At 40.1% G+C, this 20,313-nt stretch overlaps 1 protein-coding gene across 3 annotated transcripts in view; it reads left to right on the forward strand.

The window, feature by feature from the left end:
* FGF14 (fibroblast growth factor 14) overlaps positions 1 to 20,313 on the forward strand; it is a 629,737-nt gene that overhangs the window by 462,915 nt on the left and 146,509 nt on the right. For all 3 annotated transcript variants that reach the window (XM_034758202.1, XM_034758205.1, XM_034758204.1), the window contains exon 3: positions 12,696 to 12,799. In XM_034758202.1, the coding sequence (XP_034614093.1) occupies positions 12,696 to 12,799 (104 nt within the window). The remainder of the gene's footprint in view (positions 1 to 12,695; positions 12,800 to 20,313) is intronic.

Genomic DNA, 20,313 nt, shown 5'->3' on the forward strand with positions numbered 1-20,313 from the left:
CTTTTAAAGACTCCTTAGCGTTCCTGTGTGTGTGAAAAAGTATACAGGAAAGAAGCAACTATGCATTTTGTTAGTGTCTGACATGAAGTTTTGGATTTTCAAAAGTGCTCAGCGTTGGTCTAACTCTACTCCCATTGAAGACAATGATAACATTCCAGTTGAAATCAGTGAGAGGAAAGTTAGGCCAGTACCGAGCACTTTCAAAAATCCACTGTAAAACATTTTTCAGCAACATTTTCCTTTATCTTTGAAAAATAAATATAGAAAAAAGAATCAAAGAAATTATCTTTGGAACGTTGACAACCAAGGCTGTGTAGTTAAGCATATGTTTAACTTTAAGGATGTTATTAGACCCATGGAAACATATGCTTAAGTATCTTACTGAATCGGGCTAAAGAGACTGATTATACAGTCCCTATCCCAGCAAGATTCCCAGTGACTTCAATAGGATTTCTGCAAGTGTGGGGCCTGCAAAACTGGAAACAATTTGAAAAGCTATCCAAACAAAAATGGTGTCACTTTTCAAATCTCTTATGGATCATTTTTAGTGTTATTTCTTTCAGTATAATATTGCTGAACATTTTGATTCAGATAATGAATATATATTTTACAACTTGAGCTGCAAGTGGTGGGTAAGCAGACTTGTCCTCACTCTCGAATGGTTCAATCTGAATAATTTTCATAAAGCACAGCAGACATTGGAGGTTTATTTTTATTTTTTGTTTATAAGACATTTATTTACTTATTACTCATACATTAATATATGCCTGGTTGGCATTAGGCTGCGGGAGGTGCAAATTCTGTTTTTGTTTTGTTAGGTTTTCTGTTATTGAGACTACACCTTTTAACACAATATGTGTCCTTAATGTATTTCATCCACAGATATTGTTACTGTTTTATTGACTGTTATACTTTTCAGATTCACTGTTCTCTCTCTCTGCTATTTTTCTGTGTTCTTTTCTCATCTCCCTGTTTTTCATAACTGTCTTTCTGTTTTCTCGCACTTAAGTATGTCCATTTCTAATGCCCCTTCTCTATTGGCCCAGTACTGCAAGCTGTGCAGAAACAAGATTCCCATTGCTTTCAATAAGAATGCATTTTGCTTGCATGAGGCCTGCAGGATGTGTTTTTTGTTTTGTTTTGCTTGTTTCTCTTCCCCTGCCTTCATTTGGGGAGGCGTCTAGTGGCAGTAGTGCAGGAGTGTCCTTTTTATTGTTACAACACATCTAAATAAATAAATCTTTCTTAGAAACCTAATTGTGGACATTGACATCTTTGAAAACCTAGGCCACAACCCCTTACTTTCCTCTCTTCTCCGTTGCCATCTTTTTAAAATCTCCCATCTTTTCTCCCTCAGTGTTTTTCTCTTCCCTTTCTCTATTTGTCTGCCTGCTCTCTCATTCTCTCCCATAGTTCCAAAATGCAGAATAATCTTTCTTGTCCAAAAACAGCTTGTGCAAAATAAAGGTATTTCATATTCAAGATAAATAATGGTGGGTCCTGTTATATTTTACATTTGCATGAGTTAGAGATTAGGCTGTGAGTTTCCCAACAAATTTAACATTATTTGCTATGGAAAAAATGGGCATGATTCACCAATCAGCACTGGATTAATCCCGTAGCCACTTTGAAATCAATGGATTTACACCATTGTAAAACGTGAGTAACACAGTGGTGAACCAGGCCCAATGTCTGGATCAGGGGCAAATGTAATATAGTATTAAAAATGTTACCAGCTAAATGCATGTATTGCCACCTTAAACTTTTAATATAAATAATATATCAGTGCCAACACTATCTTGCAAATCAGAAAGATAATGTGTGTTACCACATGTGCACTTTCAGGAATATATGAACAGCTATCAGTCTCTGTCTCCTTACTGTTGCTGTTGCCAGTCCCTCATGTTAGTTCTTTGTCTTTTTTCCTCTTTTTTTCCTTTTATTGCCCAGTCTTTGTCTGGAGTATGTTATTGTTTCCTTTCATTTTCCTATGCTGTAATTCTGTTTTTACTATTCCCCCTTTTTAAAAAAAAATCACTATTTTTTCTTGTGGATGAACTAGCTTTTACTCTTTCGTTTTGCCCTTCATTTTGCAATCTCCCTATTTTGAGAATTCAAGCCCCAGTCTTACTGGTGGATGTGGTTTGGCTGGCCCCAAGGGTGAGAAGTGGAAGAAGTATTCAACATTCAACCTCACCCTCATCCTTACCTTATCTTGCTGCTGATTGGTTTGGAGCGTAGATGAGATTTCTTCTGACTGTTGAGTTTACACCTTGCCTATTTGATTAACAGTTGCCTCCAACTTGTGAGGGGCATAGGGATACATTGATAGTCAGGTGGGGTGGGAAAGCACTTTTGTCTCCAATAGACAGAATGGAGCTTCCTGTCCTTTTTGAGAATAGCTTTGGATTGAGGTTGATGAAAGCACTGTTGGGTTAATGTTGCTGAGTGGCATGGACTATTGTGCCTCTGCCATGCTTTTCAGCATGCTCTGTGCTACAGCTGATTGGCACTGAATGACAGGAAAGAATTTTCCCCAATTTTCCCCTAGGTTTGGCTCAGCATCTGTCTTCCCTTGAGCATCCAGGGGGGAATTGCTAGTGGGGGATGGATGAAAGGGGGAGTGCTTTGAGTTCCTGGCAGGGAAGCATTGTGAGAGGTTGAGTCACGCAGTCTTTTCTTCTGCTTCTTATTTATTATTTATAGAGCATCCCAACTTGTGCCAGGCAGCTAGAGAATAAATAAAAAAATATGATCTCTGCCACCCAAAAGCTAATTTTAGATATGTCTCAAGGCATAGGAGTAACAAACAATAGAGGGTTCTGTAGTGAGGTAGGACAAGGGTAACTGTAAGAAGATATGGTAGTTACTCAGTTTGGGTATGGGCATATCTAATGCTTCCATTACAGTCCCACCAAAAGTTGTCCTTTAAATTAAAGCTTTTAGCTATTTATAATGCGTGGGATTTTCAGAAATACTTCGTGTTAGTCTAATGCTTCTCCCATTGGAGTCAATGGGAATTTTACCAGTGATTTCAGTGGGAGCAGAGTTAGACCAATGCTGAGCGCTTTTGAAATCCCACCCTGCAACTTCACAGGGGCAATATTCCTCAACAATAATAGGACATATTGCTGCCACAGCTTATCTTAAACCTGAGCATAGGGCCAGGAGTGAGTGGACCTGGCGATGCAGTAACCAGTAAATTACATAGGAGGCCTTTTTATGTTTAGTATAGTTTAGAAGTACCCCTTTTTTATACCCAATTCTTTGAACGAGGAAGGGCTGATTGGGGAGAGGAAGTAAGAAAGAAAGGATAACATGTGATAGATCCTAGCTATGTCACTTAAGGCACTTCTGGAAGGTGCTCGATTCCGCGGTGATGGGCATACTACAAGAGCCTGAATTGAACAGAATTTGGTGGATTTCAGTTCAGAGCTGTTTTCCATTGGGGTCCTCATCTCTCCTGGAACCTGTTAATAACATTGGCTGAGGAGGTATGGACTAGTCCATCTGTTGGATAATGGTGGAGAATGAGCTTTCCCATTTTGCATCATAAAATTGGGGCCATTTGTTGAAACCATAGTTTGTGCATTGAGTCCTTTATTTTCTGATCTTTCACTGTGAATGCCAAGTAGGTTTTATTCCAATACTTCTAGTTCATAGAATCATAGAATATCAGGGTTGGAAGGGACCTCAGGAGGTCATCTAGTCCAACCCCCTGCTCAAAGCAGGACCAATTCCCAACTAAATCATCCCAGCCAGGGCTTTGTCAAGCCGGGCCTTAAAAACCTCCAAGGAAGGAGATTCCACCACCTCCCTAGGTAAAGCATTCCAGTGCTTCACCACCCTCCTAGTGAAATAGTGTTTCCTAATATCCAACCTAGACCTCCCCCACTGCAACTTGAAACCATTGCTCCTTGTTGCAGTGGGGGAGGTCTAGGTTGGATATTGGATATTAATAGTTTCTTTAATATTCCTCCTATCTTATCTTGTCCTTCTCTTCTCCCCTCAGTTGGTATATCAATCTGTTTCTGAGCTGGCTTGAGGCTGGTACTATTTAGCTTAGTTGTCCAACTCCAGCCTCCAACCTATATGGGCCCCAAAAGTGTTCCCGGTATCATTTAGTGTGATGGAAACTTCCTTTTGGGACAGTTTGTGTTTTCATTGTTTTCCACAGAGCAGACCACTGTTAATCTGAAAGTGGATCTGACACATGATGTGATTAAAATAGAAACCGTGAAGAAGTAGTGTTGGAGATTTCTATACTGTGGTCCTGGAGACATTTAAAATGTTATGTTTTCCAAACCACAGGCTCCTTCGTGAACCATTGGAGCTGATCAGTGATCGCTGTCATAATTCCAGCATTGTTATATCATGAACTAACTGTGGTTTTAGTAGAATCCAGTTTGATTTAGAACATGGGCAAAACTGATTCTTTCATTCTGGAGGTTGCAACCCAATCAAACTGCCTTAACTCCCTGTCTCATTTTGTTTCTCCTGCAAGAGAGACCTTAAACAGTAATCACTAACATAGTTCAGTATAATAGTTACTTCCAACAGTTACTTATATAATCAATATATTGATTATATATCATAAGCACGAGAGATCTAGTTTATGTATAATTAAACCAAAACAACTACACACAATTAATGGGTATTTGGTTTCTTTGTTTTCTAAAGAAAAACATGAATAAAAAGAAAAAAAGCAAGGATGATGTCTTGATTCTACAATACTGTGTTTTTGTTGATGTAAAGTGAACCTGATTTTAACATCTAAATTCTGTTATTCCTTGTATTTAGCTTCAACTATATATAGTTACATTAGAACATGTTACGAAGTTAAGCACTCAAAACTTGCCCATTTAACCTTAATACAGCCCCACTTTGGATATGTATTATGATAGTCTTTAAGTACATGATCACATGCATGTTTTGCTTGCCTCAGTCAGCACAGAAGATGGATGGTGTTCAAGTAATGGTGTAGCTGTTCAATATTTCTCTTATCCTCATTGTCAAACACCAGGTCAAGCTCTCTCTTGTTGGTCGCACGCGAGGCTGCTGTGTTTGGACCCACACACAGGAACGGTGTTCTTCTGATGTCCCCTGGGTCTTGGCAGACTTCAGCCACAGTCTCTGGCCTCTCAGACACACTTCAGGCACAGGCTATGCATCTGGCACCATCTCCTGGGGAATGGGATCCTGCAGTCCAACTGCCCTAGGCCCCTCAGGACATCCCAGTGATTCAAACACACCTTCCCTAGAGCTCTACCCTTTACTCTAGTACTCTGGCTACTCTAGTTTACAGTTTAATCCTTCAGAGATATGTGATAGTTAAAGCAAGAACACACAGACTCTGCAAAAGGCTTTCTAAACAAATCACACTTTCATTATAAGCAGAACAAGAGAGATACAGATCTATGGAAAACAAGAAAACCTGCATGCCAAACCCTGTCTCACTTTCCTCACCACTTCAAGAGTCTTTTGGAATTTGGTCCTTGACTCTTCAGGGAGTCCAGGATTCTACTGCACCCACTCTCCTCTTTCCTTCCTCCTGCTCAGTCTTGCATTCTTATTTTGCTCAGTGAGAGAGAGAGAGAGAGAGAGCTAGTCAGTTGACCTGGTGCATTTATAATTTCCAGTCCCTTCTGTCATGTAAACCTCTTGGTCAGCTTCAAACCCCACCCCTCAGGTGATGAAAGTTCCCCTCAAGTGGTCTGTAGCTTGATTACCGCCCACCTGGAATCCAGACTTGAAAACCGGGTTTTACCTAGGTTGCAGCCATCCCACTGATCTGCTAGGATGAGGCTTATTCAGTTGTTGATAATCCTCAATGACTGTCCCACTTGGAGGGAGATACCTAGGTGCCAGTCCCCCTGTCTCTGCCTCAAGGAGTATGGTGCAAGAATGCAATAAAAACCACTTCTGTGGCAAAGGCAAGGATAGAACCCAATTATCCAGGGTGGCATTCAGTCACCTTCAAGATGAGACCATCCTTTCTCTCTCTTCCTGCAGCCCCCCTGCCTCATTACTACACACCTCCCAACTTCTGCAACAAAAGGAAGGATCTTACAAACAGGCTCCTTCACTATACAACCCTGATCTATCCCCAGAGCAGCTCTGTACTGTGCACTGAATGGGACACAGGTCCCATGTTAAAAATAGTATGTGATCATATAATTAAGGAGCAGGGGAACGAATTTAGGTTGCACAGTCAGCCTTAATTCAGGCAGCTCCTAATTTTTGAGTGCTTGGTTTTGCAACTTGAGTTATACACTTTTAAGATAGGGTTATGGGTAGGGCCCTACCAAATTCACAGCCATGAAAAACGTGACAGACTGTGAAATCTGGTCTTTTGGGTGCTTTTACCCTCTACTATATAGATTTCACTGAGAGACCAGCGTTTCTCAGATTGAGGTTCCTGACCCAAAAGCGAGTTGCAGGGGGGTCACAAGGTTATTTTAGTGGGATTGCGGTATTGCCACCCTTACTTCTGTGCTGCTTTCAGTGCTGGGCGGCTGGAGAGCAGTGGCTGTTGGCTGGGCGCCCAATTCTGAAGGCAGCGCCGCCAGCAGCAGTGCAGAAGTAAGGGTGGCAATATCGCAACCCCCCCTATAATAACTTTGTGCTCCCCCCCCCCAACTCCTTTTTGGGTCAGGACCCCTACAATTACAACACTGTGACATTTCAGATTTAAATAGCTGAAATCATGAAATTTATGATTTTTAAAATCCTGTGACCATGAAATTGACCAAAATGGACTGTGAATTTGGTAGGGCCCTAGTTATGGGTGGAGGTTTTTTTATATATAATTTCCCAGGTGTTGTTTTTTTTTTTTAACAGAAAAAACAAATTTTAATACACATGAAAAGGCCTGTTTTATAGCCTTAGATATTGCTGAATATGTAGATGTGGCAGATTTTTTGTGAGAGAGATTTGGCTAAGTGACTGAAATTTAGACCTGCCACATTAGAGAGCTGGGTTCTAATCCCAGCTTGTGTAACATCTCGGTCATGTAAAAGGGCTTGCTCAATATTAAGGATTGTGAAGAGCACAAAACTATTAATACCCATAAGTGGGGGTGGGGGAGGAATTGGATTTCTGATTGCCAGGAATTGGGTTCCTGACTGCCATTTGTGCCTTTGAAAAACGCTCCCTGCCTTCTCATTACTCTGTTCCTTTTCCCAAGTCATAAAGTATTTTGATGGATGAGCCATTTTTGTCTCCTCCCATAAACTCAAAGAGAAAGTGGAGTCCTTTGTCACTGTCCTAACAGAGGTTCTGTACTGTGTAGCATGATGATGCATGGTGCTGGAACAGTGCATGTTTAATACAGACAGATATTAGCCAGTTTTAGCAGCCTGTCTCTAGCAAGCTGTACTGAGGAAAATACTGATGGTGCATCTTATAAATCAGACACATCCAAACAGACCTTCACGGAGACTTCAAAAAGCACCTGTCTTATTCCAGGGATTTCAAGTTACTGCAGCAAACCTTGCAGAGTGTGTGTGTATATTTTATAAAATAAAACATACATGTAAAATAAGATACATATACATGCGCGCGCACGCACACACGTAATGGAGTGTGTTTATTTATACATCATCCTGGATCTCATCGGAACCCAAATCTGAATTTTGCCAATGCATTGTTTCTAAAACAGCTTAGAGAACATTACAAAACTTTCAAAGAAAAATTTGTAAGCAGTTGCTGTAGTTGCCACTGTGGGGTTAGGTGATACAAATGTGAGGGAAGGTAGACTGTGCAATCATAAATAGGAAGAGAAGGGGATAATCCAAGAGCCGTTCTCTCTATTAAGATGCCTTACAAAATATGAAAAGGATTAAGAATACCTAGTTAAGGGGAATGTGGACAGTCTGTGAGCCAGGAGGGCTCTTTCAGTGACTGGACTATTTGATTGTCTGCACTTCTCAAGTCTTACTTAGAGCCACATTCTTCCTGGCCTTTACATAAGTGTGCAGTATGGGAGGCGGGTGCTCCAATGCTCTCAGTAAGACCCATGCAGAATTGCAACCTCTGAACTCTGAGTAGTACAGGACTGCTGCCTTGCTAGTAGCTACTACTCAGACAGACTCATTGTGCCTTAAAGGGGTGGGGAGGAGGCAGAGCTGTGGCTTCACCCCCATCCCCCTCTGTAGATAACTGTTTATGCTGAAAAACTCTGGAAAGTTTTCGACCGGAACACTCAGTTGAAAAGGAACCCTGACGGCTCTGGTCAGCACCACCAACTGGGCCATTAAAAGTCCAGTCAGCAGTGCTGCGGCGCTAAGGCAAGCTAGTCCCTACCTGTTCTGGCTGGCGTCCACGCTGTGTCCCGGAAGCGGCCAGCAGGTCTGGCGCCTAGGCAGGGGGGCCATGGGGCTCCGCATGCTGCTCCCGCCCTGAGCACTGGCTCCGCACTCCCGGCCAATGGGAGCTGGAGGTGCGGGTGCCTGCGGGCAAGAGCAGCGCATGGAGCCTCCTGGCCCCCCCGCCTAGGACCCGGACCTGCTGGCTGCTTCCAGGGCATGCACAGTGCAGTGCCAGCACAGGCAGGCAACCTGCCTTAGGGCCCCTCCCCCCCCCAGCTGTGCCGCTAACTGGGAGCCACCCAAGGTAAGCCTGTGCCCCACCCCCTTGCCCCAGCCCTGAGCCCCTCCAAACCCATAGCACCCTCCCACACCCTAAACCCCCTCATCCCTAGCTCCCCCCCAGAGTCCTCACCCCTCCTGCATCCCAACCCCTGCCTCAACCCACAGCCCCCTCCCCCAATCCAAATCCCTCTGCCCCACCCCCAGCCTGGAGCTCCTCCTGCACCCCAAGTCTCTCATCCCCAGCCCCACCCCAGAGCCTGCAGCCCCAGCTGGAGCCCTGACCCCCTCCCACATCCCAACTTCCTGCCCTAGCCCAGAGCCCCCTCCCACACCCTGAACCCCTCATTTCTGGACCCATCCTGAAGCCCACACCCTGAGTTAGAGCCCTCACCCCCTCTGACACCCCAACCCCCTGCCCCAGCCCAGTGAAAATATGTGAGGATGGGGGAGAGCGAGCCACCGAGGGAGGGGGAATGTAGTGAGCAGGGTGCGGGTCCTTGGGGGCAGGGGCGGGGCCTCAGGGAAGGGGCAGGGTGTTCAGTTTTGTGTGACTAGAAAGTTGGCAACCCTAATTATTACGAGCTGGGCCTAAATAGCTCAATTCAATCTTTAGTGAAAGATTAATAGGGTTACAGCTTAAGTGCTAAAAGATTGAAAGTTGCAAGCTGGCATGGAAATAGTCCGCACTGAGGAGCACTGCAGAACCAGGTTCTGTAGGAAATTGATTTTTTATTTGACCAACTTATGAGCATGTGGATATCACATATTGAGCCTGACCTATAGAGTGTTTTGCTAAAATCAATGAGAAGTGTGCATCAAAGAGAGTTATGCTGGCCATATGTGCATCAATAGTTGTATGCAGACTAATCTTCTTTGTCCCAGTGAAGTGCGAACTGTCTTGTGAAATGAAATCCAGGCACGCTCTCAGCTACTGGCCCAATGTTCTTTATTAGCCAAGTTCCAGCATTCTGCTTTCCATTTTAACAGCTCATGCACTAGTCTAATTCCTTCAGTGCTGAGGATCTAAGGTTATAATTTGGTGCCTTAAAAAGACACATAATTAAATCTCTCTCTCAGTGCTTTCTAAACCACCAGAGGTTAATAAACATAAACCTCTTTAATTTTCTCATCATTTGCATAAAAACACTGTAATTATTTCAGGTCTGCAAATCTTCTTCATAGGTTGTCATTGTCTGACTCTGGTCCTGTTTCTTTGTTCTCAAATGATGTTACTGAAGTTTGCTTTCCAAAAGTTTTGAAGAGACTTCTGTGATTTGGAGTTGTTATTATTAACAGTTTTCCTGGATCTTTTGTGTCTTTGTGCATCTTTCTTTAGTGAAGTTGTTTGATTTCCTACCCAGTGCCCCTTAATGACTGGAAATAGAAGACAGGCTATATATGCCCTCTTCTCTCTGTTATCATTATTTATTATTTGTATTACTGTAGCATCTAGGAGCCCTAGTCATGGACCAGGACCCCTCATTGTGTTAGGCGCTGTACAAACATTATGCTTTTAATGCACATCCAGATTTCCTCCTACCGTTTAATTTTTTTATCTCAGTCTTGAATGCCCATTTGCCTGCTTCTTCCATGAATACATCCTTGCTCTTTTCATGCACCCCTTTTGTCACTGAATAATATCCTTACATTCTTTTGTAAGGCTTCATCCTCCTCCAAATTCTCTCCTCCTTCAGATCCCTACCCAAGACCCAATTCTGTTGTGACACCTAACAAGAAGCCATCCCATTAATGGTGTCTTTGCTGTGTGACAGTTGGGGATAACTGGTGTTACTTATTATTTTAAAACTTTCAGATGATTTGGAACCTTCAGAAGCCACCAAACTGTGCAATAGCTAATTTAGGTACTCCTACGATCCTTTTCTTTTTCATTACCTGTTGTACTCCCCATCCCCCTTCCTTCCTTGTCTTTGTCACATTCATGGTATCTTGTTTCAGATTAGATTAGGTACATGTGTTTACTGTAGGTTTGTACAGTGACTAGACCAATAAGACCTCCCCCAGTCTGACCGAGGTCCTTGGGAGCTACAGCAATACAAATAATACATATTAATGCTAATTTTTGGCTTAGGTATAACTTTCTGTATAGCACCTCTTAACTCTGATATAAATCCAGCAATTTGTTTTCTGTACCTTCTGGAGTTCTTTTTTATGCACTTTCTTTTCATTCTGAAACTGCAGGAAGTAGGCTGCTTTATCACAGCATCTTCCAACTTTTTCACTGTGGCAATATTTCTTCTTAACAGGATCGCATTTCATGTATTCTTCTATTGCAGGAGTATATTTCTGATAATGTTGTTGGTATATGTTGAGAGAATATTTTAGGGTATTACCATCCTAAAAGACCATATACTCTACTCCGTTTATGTAGATGTGGTTAGCTTCCTCTGAGTCAATATTGTCTCCTTTATATCTCTGTAGCCATTGCCTGACCAACCTGGAGTTCTTGCACCTAGGCTACATGTCTGCCTTGTTGATAGTGAATGCATTTCCCCTTTTTCTGATGTGGGTTTGAATTCTGGGATCTTAATTAGGGATTGTACCATGAAGCATACTTTCTTGCCATATATATGACATCCCTTTTCAAATGGTGGGTAACTCACCGCACCTTTTGTGAGTGTTTTGAAATGCAGTTTTACCTCCTGAGACTTAACTTGCTGGTACCATGGGCTTATGTGTCTTTAGTCTACATACAGGTTGTACTTTGCTTTTCATCCAAGGGCCTGGGCCTCTCCCACTTCCTAGCTCATCCAGGGCTTAAAAGCTGTCCAACATGAGCTCTGGCTCAGAGGCTGTTCCCCAGACCCTGAGTGATGCACAGTTTGCATCTTATCTCATAATCCAGGCCAGCAAACTCATGCATTCTTTCTGGTGTAATTTGGCATAAAAGTTGGTCCATGTCTCACTTGCCTGAAAACGAATAGTTTATATACCTTGTTTATTTCATTTTTATATAGGGAGGTGGTCAGTCAGAACACTAAAGTCTTTTTCAAGGAGATCTTCGCTGCCAGGTGTTTTGCTGGGCATGAGTCATAAAATGGCATTTACCATCTTTCCCATGTAGTGTAGCACAAGTGCAATTTGCCATTTTGGACTTGCAATTTGAACTGCAGCCAACAGATTTCTAAACTTTCTTGTTCATTTATGCCATCATTATACAGCATCTCCATCCTGATGGCTCTTAAATGTTGGCAATAAAATTAATGTCATGCTGTTTTTCTCTCGATTTTTGTTGATTTTGTTTTGAGATTTTTGAAGTCCTTTTTCCCCTACTTGCACCTTTATATTGTTTTCTTTTCAGCCTTTTATAAAAATGATTGCTGTCTTTTTATCTTAAATTTATGTACTTTTGTTACTACAGCTGTTGTTAGCTGTTTTTCTTTAAAGCCTCAGTTTCAGAAAGCATACTTATTCAGGACAGCTCAAGTACATGTGCATGCTTAAAATCTGTCCTTGATTACTTTTCTGCATAGAAGCCTAAGTGCTTTCCCATATGCTGAGTCTATGTACCATTGCTTATATCAAAGATGCTCTCAACAAAAATATCCATTGTACTTTCAGTTCTAGGGCCATAGCCTTGCTGAAAGCAGTTTTACTGGGGGTGCTTCATAGTACAATAACATTTAAATGTTTAAGGGGAAAAAATTCACTGTGGACAAAATGGAAAGATTTTCATTATGGAGAATAATCTATGATTGTTACTCTCACTCTCTGCATGAAACTAATAGATGACAAAATGTTATACTTAGAATTGTTTCTATCCCCTCCCCCACCTTTATATGGTTACAGCATTTTCCATTCATTGGAATTGTGATGCTATTGTACTCTTTGCAATCCTATGAGATATTCTTTTTTATTTGCTAGCTAGCAATTGTGCCAATACTAAAATGCTACAGGAATAATTGCCAATTAAATTTGCAACATAAAGCTTAAATACTAACTTAGCAATGCTTTCTTAATTAAAATTTTATTGAAATCAGAGCTTTTTGTGAAGGTGGTAACAGTTGTTCTTTGTTCTTGATTTTGATTATTCAAATACTTTATTTATCAGTTCTCATCTGTGACAGATCATGTTTATATTTACAGCTCTATTCAACCTTATACCAGTGGGACTACGAGTTGTCGCTATCCAGGGTGTAAAGACAGGGTTGTATATAGCCCTAAATGGAGAAGGTTTCCTCTACACATCAGTAAGTAATATGCTGTGGATATTTTGAATTCTTTTGACACACATATCCAAAACAGAAACCTGTTGAATGAATGAAACATATTTCATTTACGATAAGTCCTATAGACCATTAATAGAGATTAAATCAATATGTTTTTAGAGTCTCTAAAAATTGCTCTAAAAACCTATAGAAATTAACAGAAAATGATATCCTTGCTGTAGAATTTTCTGAAAAACATTCTATAGAATTCTGTAGCAGGGATATATTTAGCTACTGAAATCTGTGGGATGGTTTAGTAAAACTACAGATGGGTTATAATTTTCAGTTAAAGACTCTAGAACTTTTCTGTAAGTGTCTGCAGTGCCTTCATTACTGGCATGATGTTCAGGATCTAAAACTTGCTACAAAATTCTTTGAATTATGAATGTTTAGTAAAATAAGGTACTTCTGTAATGTAATTTACATTCTTGTTATATATCAATATCTTTTCATTGTGTGTATCACTAATTTTTTCCCCTAATGGCTAGGAATATTAGAATTTGAAACACCACTTGCATTAATAAAAATTTTATCATATGATTTTGAAAAATTGCTAGGTAAAAATTGCATGAAATAATACAGACCTGCAAAATGGCCAAAGCTAAGAAAGTTCCTTCAGGCAAAATAATGCTGCTAAATAAAATATCTTCAGATATTTCAAATCAGTTAATTCTAATCAGTCAAAGTGTGGTGGCGTTACAGCTGTGAAAAGCCTCAGTGTTATAGGGTTAACTTAGTGACAGTATTAACCAGGTGTTTAAGGACTTTTTTTTTTTTTTTTTTTCACTGCAGTGGATGCTGTTTTCATACTGTATCTCATGCTCTTTAAATTTCTTATGTCAGATGATATTCTAGTCCACACTGAGTTAAAATATAATGCTTTGTTTCCACTGTGCCTTGAGAGGAAATTGGGCAGATTTTGCTTCTGTGTCCTGAAGGAAAGTATTCTATTTCTTTTAAATATGTGACTGTCATTGAAAAGTTAATTAGAAGGAAAAAAGTGTATCCTAATGTTGAATGTCAACACCAAGAAAAATGCGTAATCCTAGTATGTCTCTGGGATACCCCAACAAATGTGATGTGAAAGATTTATTTTCTTTAGTCTGTCAGAGAAAAATATAACACAACATACAATATCTCCCAGCAGTGAAGACTAGAGCACTGTTGGCCTCCCATTTCCTGAAGGTTTCATGTATATGGAATTCATGTCATGGAGATTATTTCTTCATGTAATAACAATGCAGTATGAATATGCTTCTGCCCACCAGTAACGCCACAGTGTTCTCATCCCTTCCTAGTGAACACTAAAGAATGTTTCCAGAAGATGTGCTCATTTCAGAGAATATAGCAGCTTAATGGCTAGGCTGTAATTATGGAGAGTGGGGAAATCTCTGTGGCTGGATTGTGTCACCCTTTGTTTATGTATTACTCCCAAAATAGTCCCACTGAAATCACTGTGACTAATTGCTATGAAAGGTACTAATCAACATGAGCAAAGATGGCAGAATTCAACTCTTAGTAACTTTGAACCCAATCCTGAAAACACTTGACTAATAAAAGTTGTGTATGTGTATAAGTAGTCCCATTGACTTAAACGAGACTAATCATATGAGTAAAGTCATGGGCATGTGTAAAGGTTTGTAGGTTGGCCCACTATATGCCCTATATTAGTTGGATTTTCAGAACTTATGATTTACATGTGTATTTCTGTTGTTATTGACAACATTTAATAATTGCTTTTTGCAAGCAACTGTGTGTGCATTTATTTTATTTTTTACCATTTTCTACTCCATTGATATTCCTTAGGGAGAGTGACTCAATCTGTCCCTCTTCCTTATGTAAGGCAAGGGAATCAATACATATTGTATTGGGAAAGTACTTTTTACTCTTTTTTCATGTAAATATGAAATCAAATGGAAAACAACATTTGCAAAGATAAATGAAAATAATACAGCATGCAGTAGAAGAGTCTTTAGGTTTAACACATGCCAAGAACTATCTGAAAATGACTATTCTTTATTTCATAGAGATGAGAACATAAGAGCTGCCATACTAGGTCAGACCATGGTCCATCTTGCCCAGTATCCTGTTTCCAACAGTGCTCTGTAGTAGAACTTTAGGGGAAATATACACTTCAATGCAATTATGGACCGATCCACCCCTTCTTCGACTCCTGGCTTTTGGTAATCAAAGTTTCAGGGCCTCTCTGAACATGGGGTTTCATCTCTGATCATCTTGGCTAATTACCATTGAGGGACCTATCCTCCATGAATTTATCCAGTTCTTTTTTGAACTCGGATATACTTTTACCATCACAACATCCCATGGCAATGAGTTCCACAGGTTAGTTTGTGATATTTGGTAATCTGAAGTAAGATTTAAGAATGGCGATTTAAAAAATATATCATTGGAAAAACTCCTGTTCATGCCAAAGTTCCTATTAATATTTGGGGGGTAAGAATTATTATTGTGTTTTCATTAATAGGAATTGTATATTTTGAGAGTAGAGACTAATAAATTTGAAAATAAAAAATAAAACATGGAAGAGAGCACCTACTTCAGAAAACAGAGTTTGTCCTCATTTCAGTGGATAGGGGATTTATATGTGTATCTCCCCTTGGATCAAGATGAAGATATACTGTGCCCAGAAGCTGTGAAATATCGCCCTCTGGGGAAAAATATTGTTGTCATAATTGTGAAGCAAACAATATATATTACAGTCTTCTTGGTGAGTTTTGCATTCCTTCGGCAATATTTTTCACCTACTGATCTCAAAATACAGAAATCATATTTTATATTATAGCAGCAATACTCATGCAAGTGATGTTATGGTTGTATCTGCAGTTCTTGTTTCAGCTTAAAAAAATCCTGGCTAATATATATTATGAAGGTGTCGGACTAGAAACTATATTTTAAAACATTGTGATGGAAATATATTAATTTGAAATAACATATAAAAAATAGAAAACAAGCAAAAATGAATTGGGCCAAATTGCTGATTATGTAATAGTGCTCTACGTTGCCATTAGGGAAGGCTTGGTTTGATTGACTTGGGGAATGTGGTGAAACTATTTCACATCACCTCTCATCAGGTAAGCAGCAGCATTGATTGGAAGGGACTTATGACCAGTCCTTCTCAACTAGAAGAATTATTGACCTGCCATGAGGCTAGAGGATGAGGAGGCTAAAGTAGGTTTAGAATGACCTTTTTTAAAAAACAAAAACAAAAAAACCCCCAGTATTTTTGATGTTCACTACTGCTTGGATAAGTATTTATTCAATTAAATGATAGACCTGAGATCGGAACCCTCTCCAGCAGTTCAGATATGCTGTCTATCATTTGCATACTTATACAAATCAAACTCCTACTCCACACCAGTTGAAATTTGCTAAGTCAAAAGGGGGGAAATTCTTTAGAGTTTTGAGAGAGCTTTGGAGGATTCCTTAGGGGAAAATGTTTCTTTGAGAGTCCACCACCTTATTCCCTCCAGGAGTGTGATATAAACAATTGGAACAAAGTATTGTTTGCTGCTTGGGGAGAGCAGGGGGAGGCTTATTTCAAAAACTGGGGAAAGCATTTAGAAACATATATATATATCCCTTAACATAGTAACCACTGAACTTTTCATTTCTAATGTTTTTGTTGATTTGTGGCAGAAGTCTAGTGCTGTTAGAATGTAGTGTGTCTGGACTTAGTGGCAGTCTCCTGATCGTAGACACAGGTTACTGACCTAGAAAAATTATATTTACATAAGTAACACAACCAGAGAGAGCGAGAGAGATAGCTCATGTTTCATGGATTCACAGAATGTTGAGATCTTAGTCTGAATTCTTCACTATCGTGTAATGCAGTTCTTGCAGGAGAAACAGGATTTTTCCACACAAGAACATCCTGTATTGCCAACCTCAAAATCTTCCTACTTCCTGGAGATTTAAAGTTCCCTAAATACTTGTATGTTCTATCTTTTCTTTTTGAAGGCTCATGACATTGTGAAGGGCTAATGAGCTATTCAGCAGCATTCTGCTGACTGGTGGTTGTAGTTTGATGCACTGTAATTTCCAGCAGCTCACATTGCTGTTTGAAGAAAGTGTACTCAGACTTAAAACACTCAAAAATATAAAACTTCTTCTGTGACTAGATCTTACATTATTAAAGTCAAGAGGAGCAGAACTGACCCCTCAATTATTGGTTAGAAGGATAGTGCTGTTGGATAGCCCACCAGCCCTGCAAGGATACACACAACCTGCAGTAGGAAGATGGTAATGCAGGGCCTGTCAGAGACCATTTGTATTTTGGCCAAATCCTGCTCGTAGTTCTGCACACACAACTCTCACTGCCTTTATTGGATGTTGCACATTGAAATCTGGGATTGCATTTTGGACCATTGTTTTACATTGGGTAGTGAATAAACAAGTGAAAAATGTTGCTATTTGTGAAATGCTGTGTTGCTCAACCCTTTCAAAAAAGTTTAGTTAGAGTTGAAGATGGTGGGTCAGTTTTTCTGTTGTGTTTTTTAGGATTTCCTGTATGTGAATAGGCTCAATTCAGAAATGGACTGTCTTGTGTTATTGCACCTATGTCCATTTTATGATTCTTGGTGTCCTGACAAGCCATCTTGGATGTCCTCAGGTGACTTTTCTCCAAGAAGTAGTTGCATGTTCATTGCAGGGTACTGGGGTCTGGAGTTGAGTGGTTATTCTAGGTTATTCACTGTTTAGAATAGTTCAGCAGGGCATTATTTAGTGGCTGCTATGGTGGGAGAAAGGTCAGATTTCTTTGTTTCTTCCATGTGTAGGAAAACAAGAATTCATAGATCTGGAGCTTGTCTGTATCTGTTTGTTGTCTGCCACAAGCCCTTGAGTCTTCTTCCCCATTTCCTCTAATGCAAGTGATTGGAGAAGAAGGGAGGTCTATGAATGAAATGGGGAAGGATGCTTCAGAGACAGTGTAATAGCAATAGTTAGGGTCATCATGACTCATTCCAGGGACTTTTGGTGGGGTCAGTAACCTGCACACTAGCCTTTCACTGGGCCCGTGAGCTGCCAAGAACTGGCCATTGCCTAAATATGGAGGTGGTTCTGATCTCAGGCTGCAGGTCAGCCCAAGATAGTGATTAGACCAGACACTGAGGGCTTGTCTACACGGGGAAAAAAATCCCCTAATAGCTAGTGTGCACTTGCTTTTAGGCACTAGCTACTCTGCACTAACTCCCCATATGGACACTCTTCGGCACATTAAGAGTACCTTTGTGTACTGTAGTTTAAAATGTTTGGAGGTGTACTAAGCTAAACCGCCTCAGGGCACCCTTAGTGCACAGTAAAAGTGTTCCTGCAGGGAGATAGTGCAAAGTAGCTAGTGCGCTTGAAATTCACACCCAGGCTTACTGCACACAAACTGTCCTGTATAGACCAGCCCCTTTTCAGGAACCGAGAATGTTATCAGGAAAATTAAAATGACTAAAAGAGAGACATTACCAGAAATACAAAAGCTTTTATAAAACCACCCATATTTCCAAAAGCAAAGATGGTCCATGTTTTGCTCTCTAGAATGATCTTTTTGTAAAGTGTGAATTTGATTTAATCTGTGTTACATTCCACAGTTTTAATTTGAGCAAAAGCTGGGTGCATAATACTTTGCTGGTTGTAAGATAATAGTCTATGCTGGAGTTTTCTGGAATTAGAGAAAATGTCAATGCATGTTATCAGGATGTGAGTTTATAATATCAGTAGTCCCTAGCAACTCTCAGTAGGAAGGATCTTCGGCATGGAGGGTTTCTTCTGACATTTCAGCTGCTTCCCAGTGCTGAAATTGCCACCGTTTCTTTAAGTCCCCATAATTGACTTGTCTGAAAAGAACAATTTGCAGCCTCCAGGACATAGGTTTGTAGACAGCACACAGTGGAAGAGAATGAGACAGAGAGTAATCAATATTCTGCAGATAATTTTCTATAGTATCTAAATCAAAGTCAAATAAAAAATATGTACTTTTGGTTCCTTAGATCCTTTGTGCTTTGGAATAATAATATAAATGATGATGAAGAACCTCAAAAATTAGTACCACACTGAGACAAAATATTACAAGTATAATATTTTTCACAGCTATTATTTGTATTATTGTAGTACCTAAAGGCCCCAACTGAGAACCATGCCCTATTGTGCTAGTCACTGTATAAAGAATCAGCCCTGGAGAGCTTACAATCTATATAGATAAGACTGACAAAGCATGGGAGAAAGGAAGTATTAATTACACTCTGTGAGTTGACATTACTTACATGTTTGGGCTGGTTTGGCACAGTTTAGAGAATGGGAAAGTAGGTAAGCAGCAAATCGAATCTTGATCTAATTAATTTCATGATTTGCATTTCACAAAATATGGAACAATACGAGTCTTTATTTTCAAATTCTATAAAAGTTTATATTAAATTTAGAAAAAGGCAATGCTTGGTAACATACAGGAGCTACATCCAGGTAAAACGTAAAACATGCATTAAGTCAGTGTCAGATTTCCTCCAGCTCTCTTGCAAACCTGAAAAGGACTTACAATGGGAAACAGTTGGATACTAGGGTGATGGACAGCATAGATATACATTTCTTTGATGTGTACAATTCTTTAAGAATTCCATTTTCATTTCAGAAACTGTTGTTTATGAAAGTTAGAAGGTGTTTTAGATGGATGTCATCAGGTAAAAAACATGTTTAGCAAATTCATAATATACAAAATCACATGTTACAAATTCCTGGAAAATAGTTAAATTTGTAGTAACATTTTTGGAAAGAGTGTAAATAGGTACATTTTGAACAATGTTCTCCATCAAGGAATTAGCTGCTGAAGGCCTTTATTTCTGTGGATCTCCTCTTCACAATCTTCTTTTATTGTGTGTCCGCAGAAAGGTTACTCATATATGCCTTGTTACTCATTATGCAACCCCATGCTCTGAGTGTCCCTAAGTCTCAGACTACCAGAAGCTGGGAATGGATGACAAAGGATGGATCACTCAATAATTGCCCTTTTCTGTTAATTCCTTGTGAATCATCAGGTGCTGACGACTGTTGGAAGACAGGGCTAGATGAACCATTAGTCTGACTCAGTATGATGGTTGTTCTGCTCTTATGAGCTTTATATGCCTACTCAGTGGTGATCTTCTCAGTGGACATATAATAGAACAAGAATATGTTACCGGGGATACTAATTAGCATTCTTCTTGAGTTTCCCATGGTAGGGTCTATGGACTGAGCAGCTTGAAGGATGAAATATCTGCTCACACCAGAGGTGGTTCTTCCAGTTCATGGTTGAAACATACTGGTAGGGGATAGGGGGGAAGATTACACTGCTTCTCTCTGTTCTGTACCTATTTTGTGAGTATAAAGGATTTCAGTATCCAAAGCTGTCAGTCTTAGCATCTTTCACTATTATTTAGTGAACAAAGCCCCATTGTACTAGGTGCTATACAAACACAGAGTTAGCCCTGGTCTACACTGGGGGGCGGGAGGGGGGA

This window comes from Trachemys scripta, chromosome 1, assembly GCF_013100865.1.
Source record: "Trachemys scripta elegans isolate TJP31775 chromosome 1, CAS_Tse_1.0, whole genome shotgun sequence".
Classification (NCBI taxonomy): domain Eukaryota; kingdom Metazoa; phylum Chordata; order Testudines; family Emydidae; genus Trachemys; species Trachemys scripta.